At 36.4% G+C, this 17,194-nt stretch overlaps 2 protein-coding genes across 2 annotated transcripts; both read left to right on the top strand.

The window, feature by feature from the left end:
* The first annotated feature begins 313 nt into the window (after positions 1-313).
* On the top strand, positions 314-3,376 carry LOC143453520 (NEDD8-activating enzyme E1 regulatory subunit-like). The gene is made up of 4 exons (XM_076954880.1): positions 314-485; positions 623-726; positions 1,682-1,898; positions 3,156-3,376. The coding sequence occupies exons 1-4, from the start codon at positions 344-346 to the stop codon at positions 3,374-3,376; spliced, it is 684 nt and encodes a 227-aa protein (XP_076810995.1). The 5' UTR covers positions 314-343.
* Positions 3,377-7,863: 4,487 nt separating this feature from the next.
* On the top strand, positions 7,864-10,218 carry LOC143453513 (NEDD8-activating enzyme E1 regulatory subunit-like). The gene is made up of 2 exons (XM_076954870.1): positions 7,864-8,402; positions 8,733-10,218. Exons 1-2 carry the CDS (start codon positions 7,888-7,890, stop codon positions 8,965-8,967), a joined length of 750 nt encoding a protein of 249 aa, XP_076810985.1. The 5' UTR covers positions 7,864-7,887; the 3' UTR covers positions 8,968-10,218.
* The last annotated feature ends 6,976 nt before the right edge of the window (positions 10,219-17,194 follow it).

Genomic DNA, 17,194 nt, shown 5'->3' on the forward strand with positions numbered 1-17,194 from the left:
AACTCACATCTTTCTGAAGAAGAGAGCCTCTCTTTCAAATTTTAAAGGGTGAGTAAAAGGCACCACCTGATCAAACAGGATTTGCGGCGTCTCCATGGTTTCAATTTGGTAGAATTGCCACCCAATTGATTCTTGGTTTTTAGCTTGCTAACTCCTGGTTTAGTGAGACATTTAACAACTGCTGTAATAACAGCTCCAAATGAATATTATTGCATGAAATGCTGCTGAGGCACGTCAATCTAGAAACCAATGATGCCGTTGAATAAGGCCAGTTTGACAAGCTCATTTAACTTTTTATTTCATAGAATGGGAGTAGATGTAAGTAACAGAAGCTGATAAATAAATGGCTAATAAACAGAATAAGTACGACAGACAATTAAGGCTATGGGGTGACCACGGTCAATGGTGTTTGGAAAACTCAAAGATTTGTTTAGTGAATGTCACTGCTACAGGAACAGAAACCTTAAAGAATCTAATTTTGCCAGGTATAATGTCAAGTCTTTATATTTCTACAACAGTATACCAGTATGAAATTTTTTATTTTGGTATAACTAGATAAGACTTACTTTGAATGGTTGAATGTTTTTTTGAATCTCCTCCTAGTGACATTTTTTCTATCAAGGAATTGGGAGCTTTGTAATTGTTGATAAAAGTCGTGTAAACGGTGAGGATGCTGGAAGTAATTTTTTTCTTGATCCAAACGCTATCGGAGAGTCAAAAGCAAAGGTGTTGTTTAAATTAAAAATGTATTACTGTACTTAGTTATATGCCTGTTTCCTTTATAGCTGTTTTAATTCAATAAATTGCTTTTGTTGGTTATCAATCTGTAGCAAGTGTATAACATTTGGTGTAATGTAATAGGTTTATAGTACATTAATAATCATGCATAATATTTTAATTCACAAATAGTTTACAAAGTAACCTAATCTGAGGTTATAGTATGTCTTTGTCTGTTTTAACTTGTGACCATGTTTGATTTTAATAGTTCTAATTATAGCAACCATGTTAGTTAGCACTGTAGAATGACTGCAATTCCAAGCTACCTCGAACCACCAAGTATGTCAATTGAAGCATAATGAAGATGTAAGCTGCAATTTTTCTACTTACTTGGTCAGAGAAACATTCTTGAAATGAATTTGTTTTCTAATTTCATTTTTGTGTGTTCATTACCACACTTCATTTGATATTTAAACAAAGAATGCAAATTTTTTTTAAATCAACCTTTTTGGCTTTTACAAATTAAAACTTTGTACATGAGCACTAAGCAGTGTTTAAAGGCAGAAAAACGCTAAAAAACAATTGTTGTTTGCGAAATAATAATTGCAACAGCTCACAAAAAAGTAGCTTGCTGGTTACAGGTCTAATCAACATGCACTGGACAATGTTTAATGGCATATTATTCACATATTGTGCTATGTATAGATGAACTGTGGTGTTGCACTAATCTGTTCTTAGATTCTTCTTCTTTTCTAGTATCTTAATCTGTTCATCATCTGAGGTTTTGCCTTAGTTATGATGATGCTCAGAATCGGAAAATAAAAAGATAAATACCGCAAGTGTATCAATTGGCATACTTGGTTGTTCTAGTGTTACATATATAACGGTGTTTTTATATATAACAGATGTATGCATGTCTTGACGTTGCGAGTAAGATATCTATAATCTAACGTAAATGGAACAGGTTGCAACAAATCTACTCTTGGAATTGAATCCTGAAGTAAAGGGTGAATACATCGAGGAAGATGTTGCAAACATACTTGAGACAAATCCCCACTTTTTCCTCAGTTTCACAGTTGTCATTGCATGTAATTTATATGGAGATACATTACAGAAACTAGCTGCATTATTTTGGTGCAACAATATCCCATTTGTCACATGCAAATCGTTTGGATTTATTGGTAAGTTACATATTTTTGTAACACATGTTTCGTTTTTAATGCTTTTAATTAGTGTTGCTTGTAATTGACAATAATGACGAACGTTTGGTATAAATTATATTATTACTCAACCTACATTTTTGGAATTTTTATGCATACAAAACATCAGTAACTAACTTTTTGTCTGTATGCATTCACTGTTTTAATATAATTGAAATGCATGTGATATCAGCACTCAGTTCTTCGCTCACATTGCATTTTTTGAAGCTGATCAATAGCAGAAACCAACGTTTGTAATATGAATATGACATAATAAACCGACCTTCGATAACTATTGCTACGACCATGCATAGAGTATGAAAGTATGGCAGCGACACTGCTCAACTTTTGAAGTTATATAACAATGCCCATGAGAAATATTGCTTTCACGTCTTATGTAAAAGTAGATTCCACACGACATCGATAAAGTTACGATAAGCAAATTAAGTGATGAAGAACGTTGTTTCAGAAAATATGTCCAATTAATAACGACTATCACAAAATAACCTTTATTTACATTCAAACTTGCCTTTAACATAAAACAAGACTATTTTTCCTGGAAAAGTTCAAATGACTGGCATTTGTGAGGATGAAAATCCATGTTAAGGAATTACTTGTGATATAAGCCTGCTTTGCCAATAAACAACAATGACATAACAATACAGTAGAATCGGCTTAGTAAATCCACGGTTAATAAATCCATCCGTGTATTAAATCCAATTTGTTTTGGGACAGAATTTTTACATTGAAAAATAGCTGGTTAATAAATCCAAAATTTTCGTTATAAATTCGTTTCATAATGATTTTAGTGAAAAAAATTTAACGTAATCTCAGTCGATTCAGTATTTCAATCTTAATGAATCGAATGTTTTCAAACTGGGATTACAGTTTGTTGTGTTATCAGTCTCTTGTTGTGTAACATTACAGTATTAGCTGGTTACGCTAGTGTTGCGTAACAATGCAGTATTTTCCCACATGGCTTGTAAATTACCTAATTAAATTTCAAGTTGCATGCAACATTACTTCTAGTTAACATAACGATATTCGTGCTGAATGAACACTAGGACTAAAGAAATAGAGGAAAGTATTTATTAGTCAGACATTTCCATAGACACTACAACCATAGTGTTTCGTGTATGAATTTTAACTCCCAACGCTTTGCTTCTAAAACCGATTTTTAGTTTGCAACTATGCTGTACAGTGTATATTTATAAGAATTCATAAATGCTACTATTTCAGGGTATTTACGTCTAGTGATTCCCGAACATTGCATTATTGAATCCCATCCAGACAACAGCCATGAAGACCTTAGACTTGATTGCCCATTTGAGGAGCTGTGCGCCTACGCAGATACAATTGATTTAGATGCAATGGATAAAAAAGACCATTCACATACTCCTTATGTTATAATTGTTAATATCGCTACTCTCGTGATATTATGTGTTGATCTAAGTCGATAAGACGTTCGGCAGAATCTCTTGTATTTAGACAGTCTTGAACATGAACGTATTACTCCACATACGAATCACAATGCACAACCAAGAGAGCACATGGCTGTAGCATGGCCAACATAGAAATCTTATTAATTAGTTAATACCTATCAACATCCTCCTTTCTTTGAGTAAAGACTAACAGTGAGAAGGCTTTATGAGCACGCAGAAAATACTGAAATACCATCACACAGAAAATACTGAAATAACATACTACTCGCAATATATGTGAGGCACACTTGAAGTTTAAAGCTACATGCATAATGAGTGGCAAGAAATAGAACAGTGAAGGTAAGGTGACACAAACACAGTATTTACAGTACAGAACAAGGTGACACAAACACAGTATTTACAGTACATAATCATTATATCTTACTGGCATTCTATGTGTACGATTAGGTCGTGTGTTAGCAACAGTGTAGTTGTTAGCTGTGGGTTGACTGTTTTGGTTAGGTGTCGAAAATGTAAAGTTAAAATCAGTATCTTCATACACATTGTTAGACTTGCTATGGTCAACACGAATATGTACTCGATTACGACAATAACGAAAACCATCCAATGATTCTACCAAATATGAACGAGGCCCAAGTATGCGTACAATTTTACCCTTTTGCCATCCCTTCTTTTCCGCACTTTGGAAATAAACTCGTTGGTTGATATACAATTTTGACATTGGTTGACTTTTGCTATCATAGGTTTGCTTGACTGAGGTGCGGCGTTGATGACGACGATTGATGTCAAGATGTTTGCTTTTTGGAATGTGAATCGGTATCACTGATCGAGTTGGTCTACCAAACAATATCTTTGTAGGACTGCAGTTGACGTCTTGTCGTGGCGTATTGCGCAATTCCAGAAGTGCCAGCCACTGATCTTTCCCATCTTGTGCAGTACGTCTCAGCATGTTCTTTAGTGTTTTCACAGCAGCTTCCGCTTTTCCATTGCATTGTTGGTGTCCTGGTGATGATTTGTAGTGTTGTATCGCCCATTTTTGACAGAATCTTTGAAATTCTGTAGAGATGAACTGGGGTCCCGAGTCAGATACAATGCATTTAGGAATTCCATATCGGGCAAAATGACGCTTCAACGAAATGATGACGTGCTTTGCAGTTGTTGAGGTCATGACATCAATTTCAGCAAAATTTGAAAAATAGTCAACCGTGACTAAATAAGACTTTCGGTTCAACTCAAATAAATCAACACCAACTTTTTCAAATGGTGATAAACCTTCGGGATGTAGCAGTAATGGTTCTCGTTGGTTGTTTGGCTTTGCTTGTTGGCATATTTCGCAATCATGAGCCAGTTGTTTTAATTCGTTTGGCATTCCTAGCCAGAAAACGGTTTCGCGAGCTCTTCGTAACATGCTATCAGCACCAAGGTGAGCTGAATGGAGTTGAGATTTGATTTCTGATCGAAGAGGTTGAGGGATGAAGGTTCTCTCGCCTTTCAGAATAATGCCATTTTCTTGACTCAGTGTGTCACGAATGGAGAAGTAGGGTTTGATGATGGGAGGCAAATGTTCTTTGTTGTCTGGCCACCCATTCTTGATGACTTCGAGCAGGAGTTGGGATTCCTCATTCTTTTGTATTGCATCCTTAATTTCTTTTAATCGTTCATCAGGAATTTCATCTAGAATTGGTTCTGTAACCACTTGTGCGATTCGGTTTGGTTGATCGAGAAGTTCCGGGTAGGCACGACTTAATGTGTCAGCAATTACTAATGCAGTGCCTGGGACATATTCAAAAACAATATCGTAACGATTCAGGCGCATAATGAGAGCTTGGAGACGCTTTGGCGCTTGACTCAGAGGTTTTTTTAAAATAGACTGTAAGGGTCGATGATCATTGTGAACTATAACCTTACGTATACTGATCAAAACGTTCCAGACCAAACACAACAGAAAGAAGCTCTTTTTCAATCTGAGCCCAATTTTGCTCTGTCTTTGTCAGGGCTCTAGAAGCATATTCAATGGGTTGATCTTTCTGAAGCAACACTGCTCCCAAACCACTTTTGCTACTGTCTACTTGAAGAATTAGATCTTTTCTTTGATCAAAAAATGTCAGAATAGGAGTTTCGCAGAGCTTTTCTTTAACTTTATTCATTGCTTTCTCACACTCTTCACTCCACTTCCATTTCTCATTCTTCCGCGTCAGTTTCCGTAAGGGTTCCAGGTCATTGGCTAGGTTTGGCAGGAAACGAGCCAAATATTGTACCATGCCACAAAATCGTTTCACACCGGAAACATCTTCAGGAGAAGGCATACGTTGAATTGCTTCGATTTTCACAGGATCAGGTGCTATTCCGTTGTTGGAGATCAAGTGACCCATAAATGTGATCTGCGAAGCTTTGGTTACAGTTTTTTCTTCATTTAGTAAGATGTTACATTCACGACATCTCTCCTGTAGTTTTGTTAGGTTTTGGTCATGGTGTGTTTCAGCCTCGATTGTGGTCTTTCCACAACCGATAACAATCACATCATCTGCCACTGCAAATACACCTTGCAGTCCAGACAGGGCTGAGTGTAGTCTTTTTTGGAAGATCTCACTGCTCACTTTCAGACCAAACGGAAGTCTGTTCCATCGGAATCGACCGTGAGGGGTAATCATAGTAGTCAGTCGGCTGGAGGCATCATCCAACTTAACGTGCCAGAAGGCATGCTTAACATCAAGTTTGCTGAACACTTTTGCACCCTTCAGAGCAGGCAATATATCATCCAAGGTAGGCAGTTTGTAATGTTCACGCTGTAAGGCGACATTGAGAGGCTGCGGATCAATGCAAATTCTTATTTTTCCATTAGGCTTGGATACGATAGCCATTTGGCTGACCCATTCAGTCGGATCATCGATGACTGAAATGACATTACTAGCAACCAATTTGTCAAGCTCTTGCTTAACTTTTTCTTGCAAGGCTACAGGTATGCGGCGACAAGGTAAAATTCTCGGTTTGACACTACTATCAACAGTTAAAGATACAGTACCTAAATCACCCAAAATAACATCATCATGTACAACATTTGCAATAAACGAATCAGCATTAACAGTTATCAAATTCATTTCTGTTACTGTGCTATAACTTAGCAAGCAATTCAAATTATTATCAACAACATGAAATAATACAGGATATACCTCGTTTGTTTTTGTGTTGGTGACATTTAACGTTGCAAGACCAGCTATCTTAATTTTGGTTTTGTTCCACATTGTCAGCTGTTTGGTGCAAGGTTGGAGTTGAGTATATCGCACATACTTCTTACATATGGTATTGACGTCAGCACCGGTATCCAATTGAAATCGTACCGTGCAACCATTTACTTGAAGTAAAGCAGTCAGTCTGTCTTTTCCATCATGCACGGCATGCAAAAATTCTTGTTCGGGTTTATTTTCCACCTCTTGAAATGCAGCTTGCTTATCTTCAATGCAGTGAACTCGTGATCGACATTTTGATTTGAAATGATTCAAACCATGACATTTTGCGCATTTCTTCCCATACGCAGGACAAAATGATTTTCCACGTTTATGGCTTTTACCACAAAAGTTGCACTCTGACAGGAGTGATGTGTGACGACGAGTTCCTCTGTTGGCATATTCATGCTTGTTGCTACTGACTTTTTGTACGGTACCATCTTCAACTTGCATTTGTTGCGATTGTGCACCAGACGAATCAAAAGAACGACAGATCTGAATGGCTCTGTCAAGAGTGAGGTCATTTTCTCTTAGTAGCACTTGGCGCACCTTATCAGGTACAGTATAGATGATCTTGTCACGCAGCATGCGACTTTTCATGTCTCCAAAATTGCAGGTTTCTGCACGACTTCGAAGCTCTATTAAAAAGTGATCAAAGTTGCCTGTTGACCATGTAGCTCTCCAGAATTTGTATGCTTCAAGGGACTCATGCTGCCTTGGGTTGCAATATGCGGCCATTTTGTTGAACAGTTCTGCCGGGTCGTCCTTGTCTTGACCTGTTGTGTAAATGAAGTGCTTGGCTACACTTATCATACCAGATCCAGCACAATTAAGAATGGTTGATCGCTGAACTTTGTTAGGTTTCGCATCAGCTCCACTGGCTATAAGATAGACTTCTACCTGTTCTTTCCAACGTCGGTAGTCTTCCGCTAAAGACGCTGAATGTATGTCTAGAGGTTCTGGTAACCGTAATCCTTCCATTGCAGATGGATACTATCAGGAAATAGGCTAGTACGGTACAGTATTGTAGGTCTATGTTAGTATACTTCGTAGGATCAACTTGTTACAACACAGGATTCGCTGCCACCATGTTAATATCGCTACTCTCGTGATATTATGTGTTGATCTAAGTCGATAAGACGTTCGGCAGAATCTCTTGTATTTAGACAGTCTTGAACATGAACGTATTACTCCACATACGAATCACAATGCACAACCAAGAGAGCACATGGCTGTAGCATGGCCAACATAGAAATCTTATTAATTAGTTAATACCTATCAACAATAATTTTATACAAATACCTCATGGAATGGAAGAAAGCCCACAGTGGAGCAATGCCTAAAACCTGGAAAGAGAAGAAAGAATTTAAAAAACTAGTGATGTCTGGGATTAGAAAAAATGCAGATGGAGTGCCTGAAGATGAAGAAAATTTTGACGAGGCTGTAAAACAGGTCAACAGCGCTCTTGTACCCAGCTGTGTTCCAGCAAAAGTGCAAAAAATTTTCAACGACCCAAAGTGTTTGCAAATAACTGAAGAAAGTACTGATTTTTGGATGATGGTTGGTGGGTTAAGACAATTTGTTTCGAATAGTGAAAACGGACTTCTTCCGCTACGTGGGTCGCTACCGGACATGTTTTCTGATTCTGATAAGTATATCAAGTTGCAAAATATTTATCAAGGAAAAGCGAAGCAGGACATGGAGGCAGTTACTGGCCACATCTCACAAGTTTGCACTAAGTCCGGTTGTGGCAATGGCAAAATATCTGAAAAGGATATCAAGAGATTTTGCCGCAATGCACACTTTTTAAGAGTTGTAAGGTTAGTCCATATGGCAATATTTTTGTGGCTGTGTTGCTCAACAAAGGAATAAGGATACATATGGTTTTGCTTTTGTGATTATTGCAGAACCACTTCTACAGTTAGCTAAACTTCAGTAAGACATAAATAGTTTGTATGTTGTTACTGGAAAGTCTAAACAGCAGATATTTGCAAAACCTCCCATTTAATTTCATCACAATCTCTCTGTTTCCAATGCATTCTAGTTAGATAGCATGGTTTTACTTGAACTTCGCATCATATCAGCTATCAATAAAAAACTGTTCAAAGTTATAGTGTAGGATTAATACTGTGCTCTAATACTTGTTCCAGGACAAGGTCGTTACAAAGCGAGTATGAATCTCCTTCAAAAAGCATTATGGATTGCCTTACTTCTGATGAAATTTCTGATGCAGTGTGGTATGTTTTGCTGAGAGCGGTTGAACGGTTTCAATCCACAAATGGTCGACTTCCTGGTATGAACAATGCAGAGTGGGAAAGTGACGTGAACAGACTGAATGTACTCACTCCACAATTTGTAGTGTTTTCATCTGGCACAACTTTTTGAGTGTTCAAACTAGACTTAGTATAGAAGTTTTTCGCACAAAATTGAACATCTTTGTGGTTGAAAGAATTTAAGTAGGCGACTTTGAACTGACTGCACTGCAGTAATGACATTATTGTGCTGTTGCTTGGTAGCAGTTTGTGTACCAAGAAAGCCATACCTTGACCTTCATAAGACAAAGTCCTGTACAGATCATTAGTTGTAGTCATACCTGGTGGTGAGATTCAGTGGATTTATGCAAACTAGTTGCTACTTTTAAGAGTGCTGCGAACCATTTGCTTCTAGGCTAGTTCACAGTCTGGATTGAAAACAAAATGATAGATTAATTATTTTTGTGGTGAGTGCCAGAAATGTAGCAATATCTTGCTCAGAAACTTTTTCATCTAAGTATATTGCAATATATAGTGGTGTTTCTTTCATTTATTTCTTATTATTATTACCAATTATATAATAGATATCTACGGAAGGCCTAGATGATGGGTTTGTTACCATTAATATGTAGCAAAAACTATTACTACCATAAAACAATGTCTGTTTGCTCATCAAAATCCACTTAGGTCGGGGTATTTTTGTTTTCATATAATATTTTGCTATGTTTTGAAAAGAATGTTGAAAAGCATGTGTGGTAAAATAGAGAAAACCAATGTGACAGAAATACCACGCTCGATGTAATCTTTTCTATAACATAAATTAGATTTGCTTTGAAACTGTGGAAAAAAACAATAACAGGCCAAGTGACAATGAATTTGTCTGTTCTTCGTAGGGTATTCTCATTGTTGGTTGTTTAATCTCATTATATCATCTTCATTGTTGTGTTATTTTTTTGCAGTTTAATGTACAGTAGTTAGGTTTGGGTAGGTGCTCCATTCTATCACTACCAATAAATCAGTTGCAGTGAATATTTTTATCTGCTTTAAACAAGGGGTAAACTACAATGTTGTTGAACAAAATCATGTTCTTGTATGTATGTATCTTGTATACAAAATCGACACAATATATGCAAGTAACAAATGAAAAAACTTTTCATTTTACCTGGCCCACTGCTTGTAAGAGTACGGTTAAATATTACTGTTTGTATCCTCCTGCATGTGCAATTTTTGCCTCTATTGTGGCACTGCTACAGATTACTCCTGGTAAAAACATATTTGACCTCATTCCTTCAGACTTCATTAGAAATTTGTAGATTAAAAAAAGAACAGCAAATGGTAAAATTGAACCTTGAAATAATCGCTTGAAAAGTACCGCTACTAAGTACTCGGACCAACTAAACTTTCCAGAAAAAGGAATTCGGTGCAGGGCTTCAGTTGTACCTGTATTGGTAATAAAAAAGTACCATGGTACAGTAATCTGGTACTATATCTATAATACTGCGGTACTGTTCAACCCTGTAGCGTTATGTATGGCATTAACCATTAAATGCTTACTCAAGCTTGTGCCATGTTAAAACTGTTGCAGAGACCTATTCGAATTTTGACAAAATGAACTTTTTTAAATTTGTAGTGAAAAGTAAAACATAGTTCACAAATTTCTGCAAGTATAAAACATATAGAGAAGTGAACATAAAAAAGTTTTGCAAACAAATCTCTGCGATTTAAGGGATAACGTAATGATTGAATTTTGCTTAAATTTCAGTTAAAATCTATATCTCTTCCCTAGATATTACTGCACCAGATATTGCTTAATCATCAACTCTGTGTATCCAAAGTACATAATAGTTAATGGTTTTTACAAAATTTTCAGAACTGTCTGTATGATTTATTGAAATCTTGGGATATTCCGGGAGCAGTTGAAGCAATATCTGACGATTTTCTTCAGATGTGTCGATGTGGATCATCAGAGATCCACTCTGTGGCCAGTTATATGGGCGGTGTAACATCACATGAAGTTGTCAAACTTATAACTGCTCAGTATATTCCTATTTGTAATTCATACATTTATAACGGCTATAAATCTACTTCTGTAACCATAGATATTTGAATATTTTGGTGCCTCTTGTGAGAGTGGAGTGGCTGATCAAGTTCTTTATTAATTGTACGCTGCAATAAACATCAAGGACTTTACAGATTAAAAATTACACAGTGAAAAGAATGCAATCAGAAAGGCATATGAAATTTTGCAGTTCGTAAATTTACTCCTAGGAATACTATCTTAGATATTTTGTGATAGTGTACCAACTGAAAGTATGAATGAAGGGAACCGGTACGCCAGCATTTCTCCATAATGATTTGTTAGTGAGGTTGCTAGTTTTCACGTTTACACAAATCATTTTATGCTTACTGGGAGAATTACAATGGGCGATTTGCAACCATGACCCACATCAGTTATAGAGAAGTATTATGAAAACAATGAAGCTCGATTAAAATACCAAAACCGCTGGTTACACGCGTAAAAACTGCTGGCTATAAAATCAATGGAACTGCCGCAAGGAATCAATGCAATAAAATAATAAACTAAAATTCCGTCACCTTTGTTTCGACTGCATAGCCACCCCATTTGTAAAGCATCATCCCATAGGAATGCTAAAAGGTAATATATTAATCTTTTGCGGTAATTGAGCAAGGACTAATATAATCAATCATACGTCGAGTTGGTAATCCACACAATTCAGGCTAATGGATGGTAGTAGTAAGCAGGTGTGCACAAAAGGTGTAGGGCTTGACTACAGGATTGCAAGTGTTACTGGCCTAAAATAACCATCGTGAAAATTTTGTAGTGAGTAAGATTACTTACTTTTGGTTGTCTTGTTACCAGCTAAACAAAGCGTTCAGTAGGTTATGCTTTAATAATTAATTAATCAACATAAATATATACCAATCAATCCTTTTCTTTTTCGCCAAAAACGCGTATGGGACGAAAAATCAAGCCAGTTGTTACTAACACGCGCAAATGAACAGGAAAAAGTGACAAAGCTGAAAAGGCTTAAAACGTGCTCAAGAGAAATAATGTTGATATTTGCTGGTAACAACTAGCACGGCCACTAAACCATTAGTTAAATCCATAAAATTTAAGTTAAAAACGCGAAAATTAAGCAGACGAGCAGGTGGTGTGTTCAAGCAACTGATGAATGATAATTGCTTCAGAGTTGTACATCAGAGGATGGGAAAAGAAACCCCATCCTGGGCAAGAGCCCGGTTTCTGGTGGCCATAGCACTAAGGAAGGACGTTGTTGATTAGCCCGATTTTGTACAGCAAGAATGCACACCAATGATATAATCTTTGGAAGATGTAATGACAATACTGGTCGCTGCAAGATGGAAACTTCTCAGGTACATCGACAATGATGTACGGAAAAAGATGCCAAAAGATGGTAGTGCTGAAAGGTAACCCCTCTTGGTCCGAAGCTGAAGACTTGAGTGGCGCTGGTGGTGACATTTCCATCCAGTACCTGGTTCCAGTCTTTTATCTTGAAAATGTGTAACGATTTGCAGTAGGCCTAAATATCCGAAATAGTTGTGAAATGAGTGTTGAAAATTTACAAGTTAATAAATAAACAGACCTATGTATAATTTTCTTAATCCGATTCGAAATTTCCAATACCATCATCTTATCAAAGTGCTTTGCCAAAAAGTACTTGTCGTGTGCATGCTGGATGCTTACTGCCTATGTTTAGAGTTTGGCAACAACAAATTTGGTGGCATGTGGTTGAGGAAAGCTTTAAGTATTTCAAATTAAAAAAAAAATAAAGCAAGTGCTCGTGTTTTTAAAAATTCAGTAAAACCTCGTCAATATAATTACAGTTCCAGCATTACTAAATGTTGCCTAAAGTCTATAACAGAATGTGATTTAAAGCCAGTAAACATCCATTAGTGAAATACAATTGAAAATATATAACTTACATAATAAAGAGAAAAACAAGTGTAAGCTATAGTGCAATAAAATGTATGAAAGTGCTGGAGTGCAGATTTACACAATGCATAATTACAATTGTCACGTAGTGTCATGCAAGTGTGATGATGAAGAAAAATGACGTTTTAATTTTTTATAAAAAATTGCCTTATTTTTCAAAAGTTTCAAATCATTAGGCAGAGAATTCCAAATTTTTGGTACCATAGATATCGAATAATTTGTTGGGTTAAGGATTTACTGTAGAAAGGAAGGCAAAATTTTTTTTGATATCTTACCTAATTGGCATATCTCGAAGAATTTATTTGGAAAAAAGCTGAAAATAATGGAGGAAGCAATTGATGCTTGGCTTTGAACATTGTGGTGCATATTTCATTTTTCAATAAGCTGCTTATAGATAAAAAATTGCAGTTCTTTAAGGGGTTTGAGTAAACATTGGTTTTATAACCACATATTAGCTCGGCATACTTATTGCATATTTTCTGAATATGTTTCAAAACAGGTTGGTTTCCATGCTTCCAAACTGGGATACAGTAACGTGAATGACCTTCTACGAGAGTGTGATATGAATACATCACTGAAGCTTTATTTAAAAAACGTTTAATTTTTCTGGTTATTGCTAAGTTAGTTTTTAATTTACGTAGTAAATAGTTCTTATGTGGCTTCCAAGATAGATTTTCATTTAGATTTATTCCTAATAAAATAACATGCTTTCCTTAACGCCAGTGGTTCTCAACCGGGGTGCCATTTACGTTTCGCAAGGGTGCCGCATTAAGTTATTGCGCACTAACCACTAATCCAGGAAAACGGTTGCGAATATTATTTTTATTTAATGCAAAAAATTTTTGGCTTGACTGTGGGTGCCGCCAAATCTTTTGGGTGTTTGCAGGGTGCCGTAAGCCAAAAAAGGTTGAGAACCACTTCGGCTTAACCCTTTGAATTGGAAAGTTGTAAATCAATAGTGGTTTAATATGATCAGAAATTTTTGAAGAGGTTGAAAAGATCATATATTTTGTTTTGTCTATAACTTATTCAAAGATAATTTGTTAGCTGAGAGCCAGTTGGATATGTGTTCTAGGTCATTATTTGCTCGAACTATTACCTTATTCAAGTTTTTACCTGACGCAAAAGATTTGTGTCATCAGCATACATTATTGAGTCACAGTCACAAGACAAAAAAGCTGTATTCTCTCCTGGCAAACCTCTGAGATGCTCGATAGCAACAAATAAATGAAAGATGTGAGATCTTGAGGGCCATAGAGCAAAATTTGGGGAGCGAAAAACTGATAGGAAATGCACGAAAAAATCTAGGGTAGGCTATAGTTTGTTTTTTTGAAAAAAAAGCAATATTCTGTGCATTTTAGACCGTGTAAATTCAAACCTTTCTAGGATCATTCAAGCTAGGATAAAGGAAATGAAGACCTACTTACGTTCCTATATAGCCGGTTTTTCTTTTAGAAAAGCATCTGCTAGAAGAAACTTGTTATAAAAGCTTTTATGCATGTAAATCCGTTATATGTCCAAACAAAATGCCTTGTTGGGTAACCATTGATGTTAATTTTTTTGAGGGCCGTGGCCTACATTAAATAACGTATTTCACATGATCTTGTTGAACAAACATTTATGCAAAATAAAAATCAAAGCAGTATTTACAGTAGACGGTAAAACATCAAAAGGTTCCCAGCAAGTTGTTACTAGATATAAATCGGTAATTTTTGGTAAATATAAGCTTACCATTTGCCAGACAGTACCGGATACCTGTTTGTTTCCAATTCAGATTAAGAAACATTGGCCTTGAATAGGCGTATTGTGCATATAAATATAACAAATCGTTGTAACTCTCGCAAATTGAACACTATACTTGGTTAGCTGAACCGGTAATTTACATCTATTGTATTTTAATTTTTCTTGCACTTCGCTCACAAGCTTCTGAATTAAAAAAATATTTCCACACAAAAGCTTTATCTACTTTCAGACAATATCTGATAATGACTCTTATGGAGGTGTTAGCAGTAGTAGCGTTTTCATCATTCCATAGTCAGTCGTTATGTCACCTGAATCTTTATTGCTTTTTATCAATTGCGTTATTAAGCAGGTAACCAGGCTAAACAAAACTAGTACCACAATTTTATTACGTCTCAGCATTCTTTATTTTTTATAACTTGTACAAACAACCTGTTGTAAAACGGAAATTGTATTATAGTTTACAATTTACATTTACGTCTCGTTTACTTGAGTATGTGGTAAGTTCAAAACCCAAGACAACTAACACCTGAAGCCTCGCTTACGCCAGTAAGAAAGCATCATCAACGTTTTGAATTGTTGTATAGGGAATCGGCACATTTTTTTCAAAACTACCTACGGTACCGGTATCGATCAGAAAAAGGTGTTGGAGGCAATACTTCTAGAAGTTTATTCGATAATTTTGCCTCTTTCCAACGTCTGTCGGTTCAACTAAAAATCGATCAACTTCGATCTTGTGATGTAACGAAATTTCTTGTTCTTGGTTGATCCCTCACATGGTTTATTATGGATAGGTGTGACAAGTATTGCCTGTGTTTCAGAACTTTCTTGCGGTATTCTGGTGACGTGACTTATAATATCGTAGCGGAGTCCTCTTATTTCGTAGAAGCAGGGGCACAACATTTAAACATTTACGATTTTCGGTGCAACGTATTTGATCTAGTATAGTCATGCGTCGTAACTCATAAACCTTTTTTCACATTTCCGTTTCTGAAACCTGCACCAGTGATCGCACTCTGTGGTCAACATATAACATTCATGGCCACAGATAATAATCTTTGACCGCTGTGTATGGCAAGTTTACTTTGCTTCACAAGTGTTTCTTTAAACGATATAGGGATGTGACTTTTCCATCAAAGTTGGCACTTCTCAATTCAAATAAGTAGGGACTTAACATTAAAGATTTATGAATTCCAGTGCTACACATTTGATTTATTGTCATTATCTCATCGAGAGGCATTATACCTCCGTTTTCTTTATGCTTTATTTTAATCTAAATTCCTCGAATGCAAACAGTTTCAAAAGACCGAGTATGCCTACACGTTCAAGATCGGGTTCCGAAGAAACCAGAAGAATTACAGGTCATCCATAAAGAACAGATGGCTGATTATAACCATGAAGCACTTTTCGCCAAAACCTTTCCTGTCTATCCAATTGAAGCATTCTTTCGCCTCAAATGAAGTTTCAACATGCACAATCGATTCTTCGGAGCCATCTACACAATCCGCCAGCAGAGAACTTGTGAATATCCAAACACCCGCCTAGGCAGAGACTGCTACATTGATGGCCGATTAGAAATGTTTTCACCCGTCGGTCATCAGTGTCTCTGACTCTTCCTGCCTCAAATTACAAAACCAACTTTCTTTTATTCTGGCGCTCTGTGCTGATTAAATAAATCTTAACTGTAGTCAGTTAACAGACGGTTGGCTTGATACTTGATACTGCATACTACTGCCATTGTTAATTCAATAAGGCAAAAAACGATCGTTTTTCAAACTTATAGTAACAAAGACGTTCAATAAAAAATGTGGGCTTACCAATGTAAAAACGTTTCCTCCCAACTCCAAAGCGAACGGAGTGTGATGTTTGCAAAAAGGGAGCAAAAAAGATGCCAAGCTGTAGCGCTCGCAGATAAAAACAAAACTAAGGGACGGAAGAAAGAAACGTGGCAAAGGCGGGTAGGGCGTAGGCTATGTAAGGCTTTAAAGCTGATCAAAATTATCAGGTAAAAAAGCATTTTGGTTGCTTTTGCGCTGGTGCATATAGCTTGATTAGCTACATTACAATACTACATTCTTTAGGCTGTATACTTTATTGCACTAAATATGTAATAAATGTTGGAATAGGAATGTTTTACGAACAAAGAAAGTTTATCATTTAAATAACTGTTTGATAATTAAGAGAAACTGTATATGTCTACCATATGCAGCGTTGGTATCAGCGTTTTTAACATGAATCGGTGACCTGTTTTTGTTTTAGCAACAGCTCCTAACGACGCCTGGAGAACATGAGAACATGAGAACATCAACCTATTTAACTTTATAAACGAATTGAAACTTAATATCATGCTCATTGTTAGAACGCACTAAGCTTTGTGGGAAGACAAAGCGTATTCGTTGACAGTTTAGTGACTGAACTGAAGCTAAGTTAATTGACTATAAACTAAGAATCGTGTTTCGAGAATCTTCAAATGTGCTAACAAAGCGTGTTGTTGGGGATTATAGTATCATGAGCTCTGCACGAGAATTCTGTAGGAATAAGGGCTAATTATGACAAATAGCACACTAAAATGTAATTCTGGTCGGCTTTGTTTTTAGTAGCCTATTTGGTAACTAAGCTTGTATTGCTGAAAAAAATTTTACTT

Source organism: Clavelina lepadiformis, chromosome 1 (assembly GCF_947623445.1).
Source record: "Clavelina lepadiformis chromosome 1, kaClaLepa1.1, whole genome shotgun sequence".
In the NCBI taxonomy this organism is placed as follows: domain Eukaryota; kingdom Metazoa; phylum Chordata; class Ascidiacea; order Aplousobranchia; family Clavelinidae; genus Clavelina; species Clavelina lepadiformis.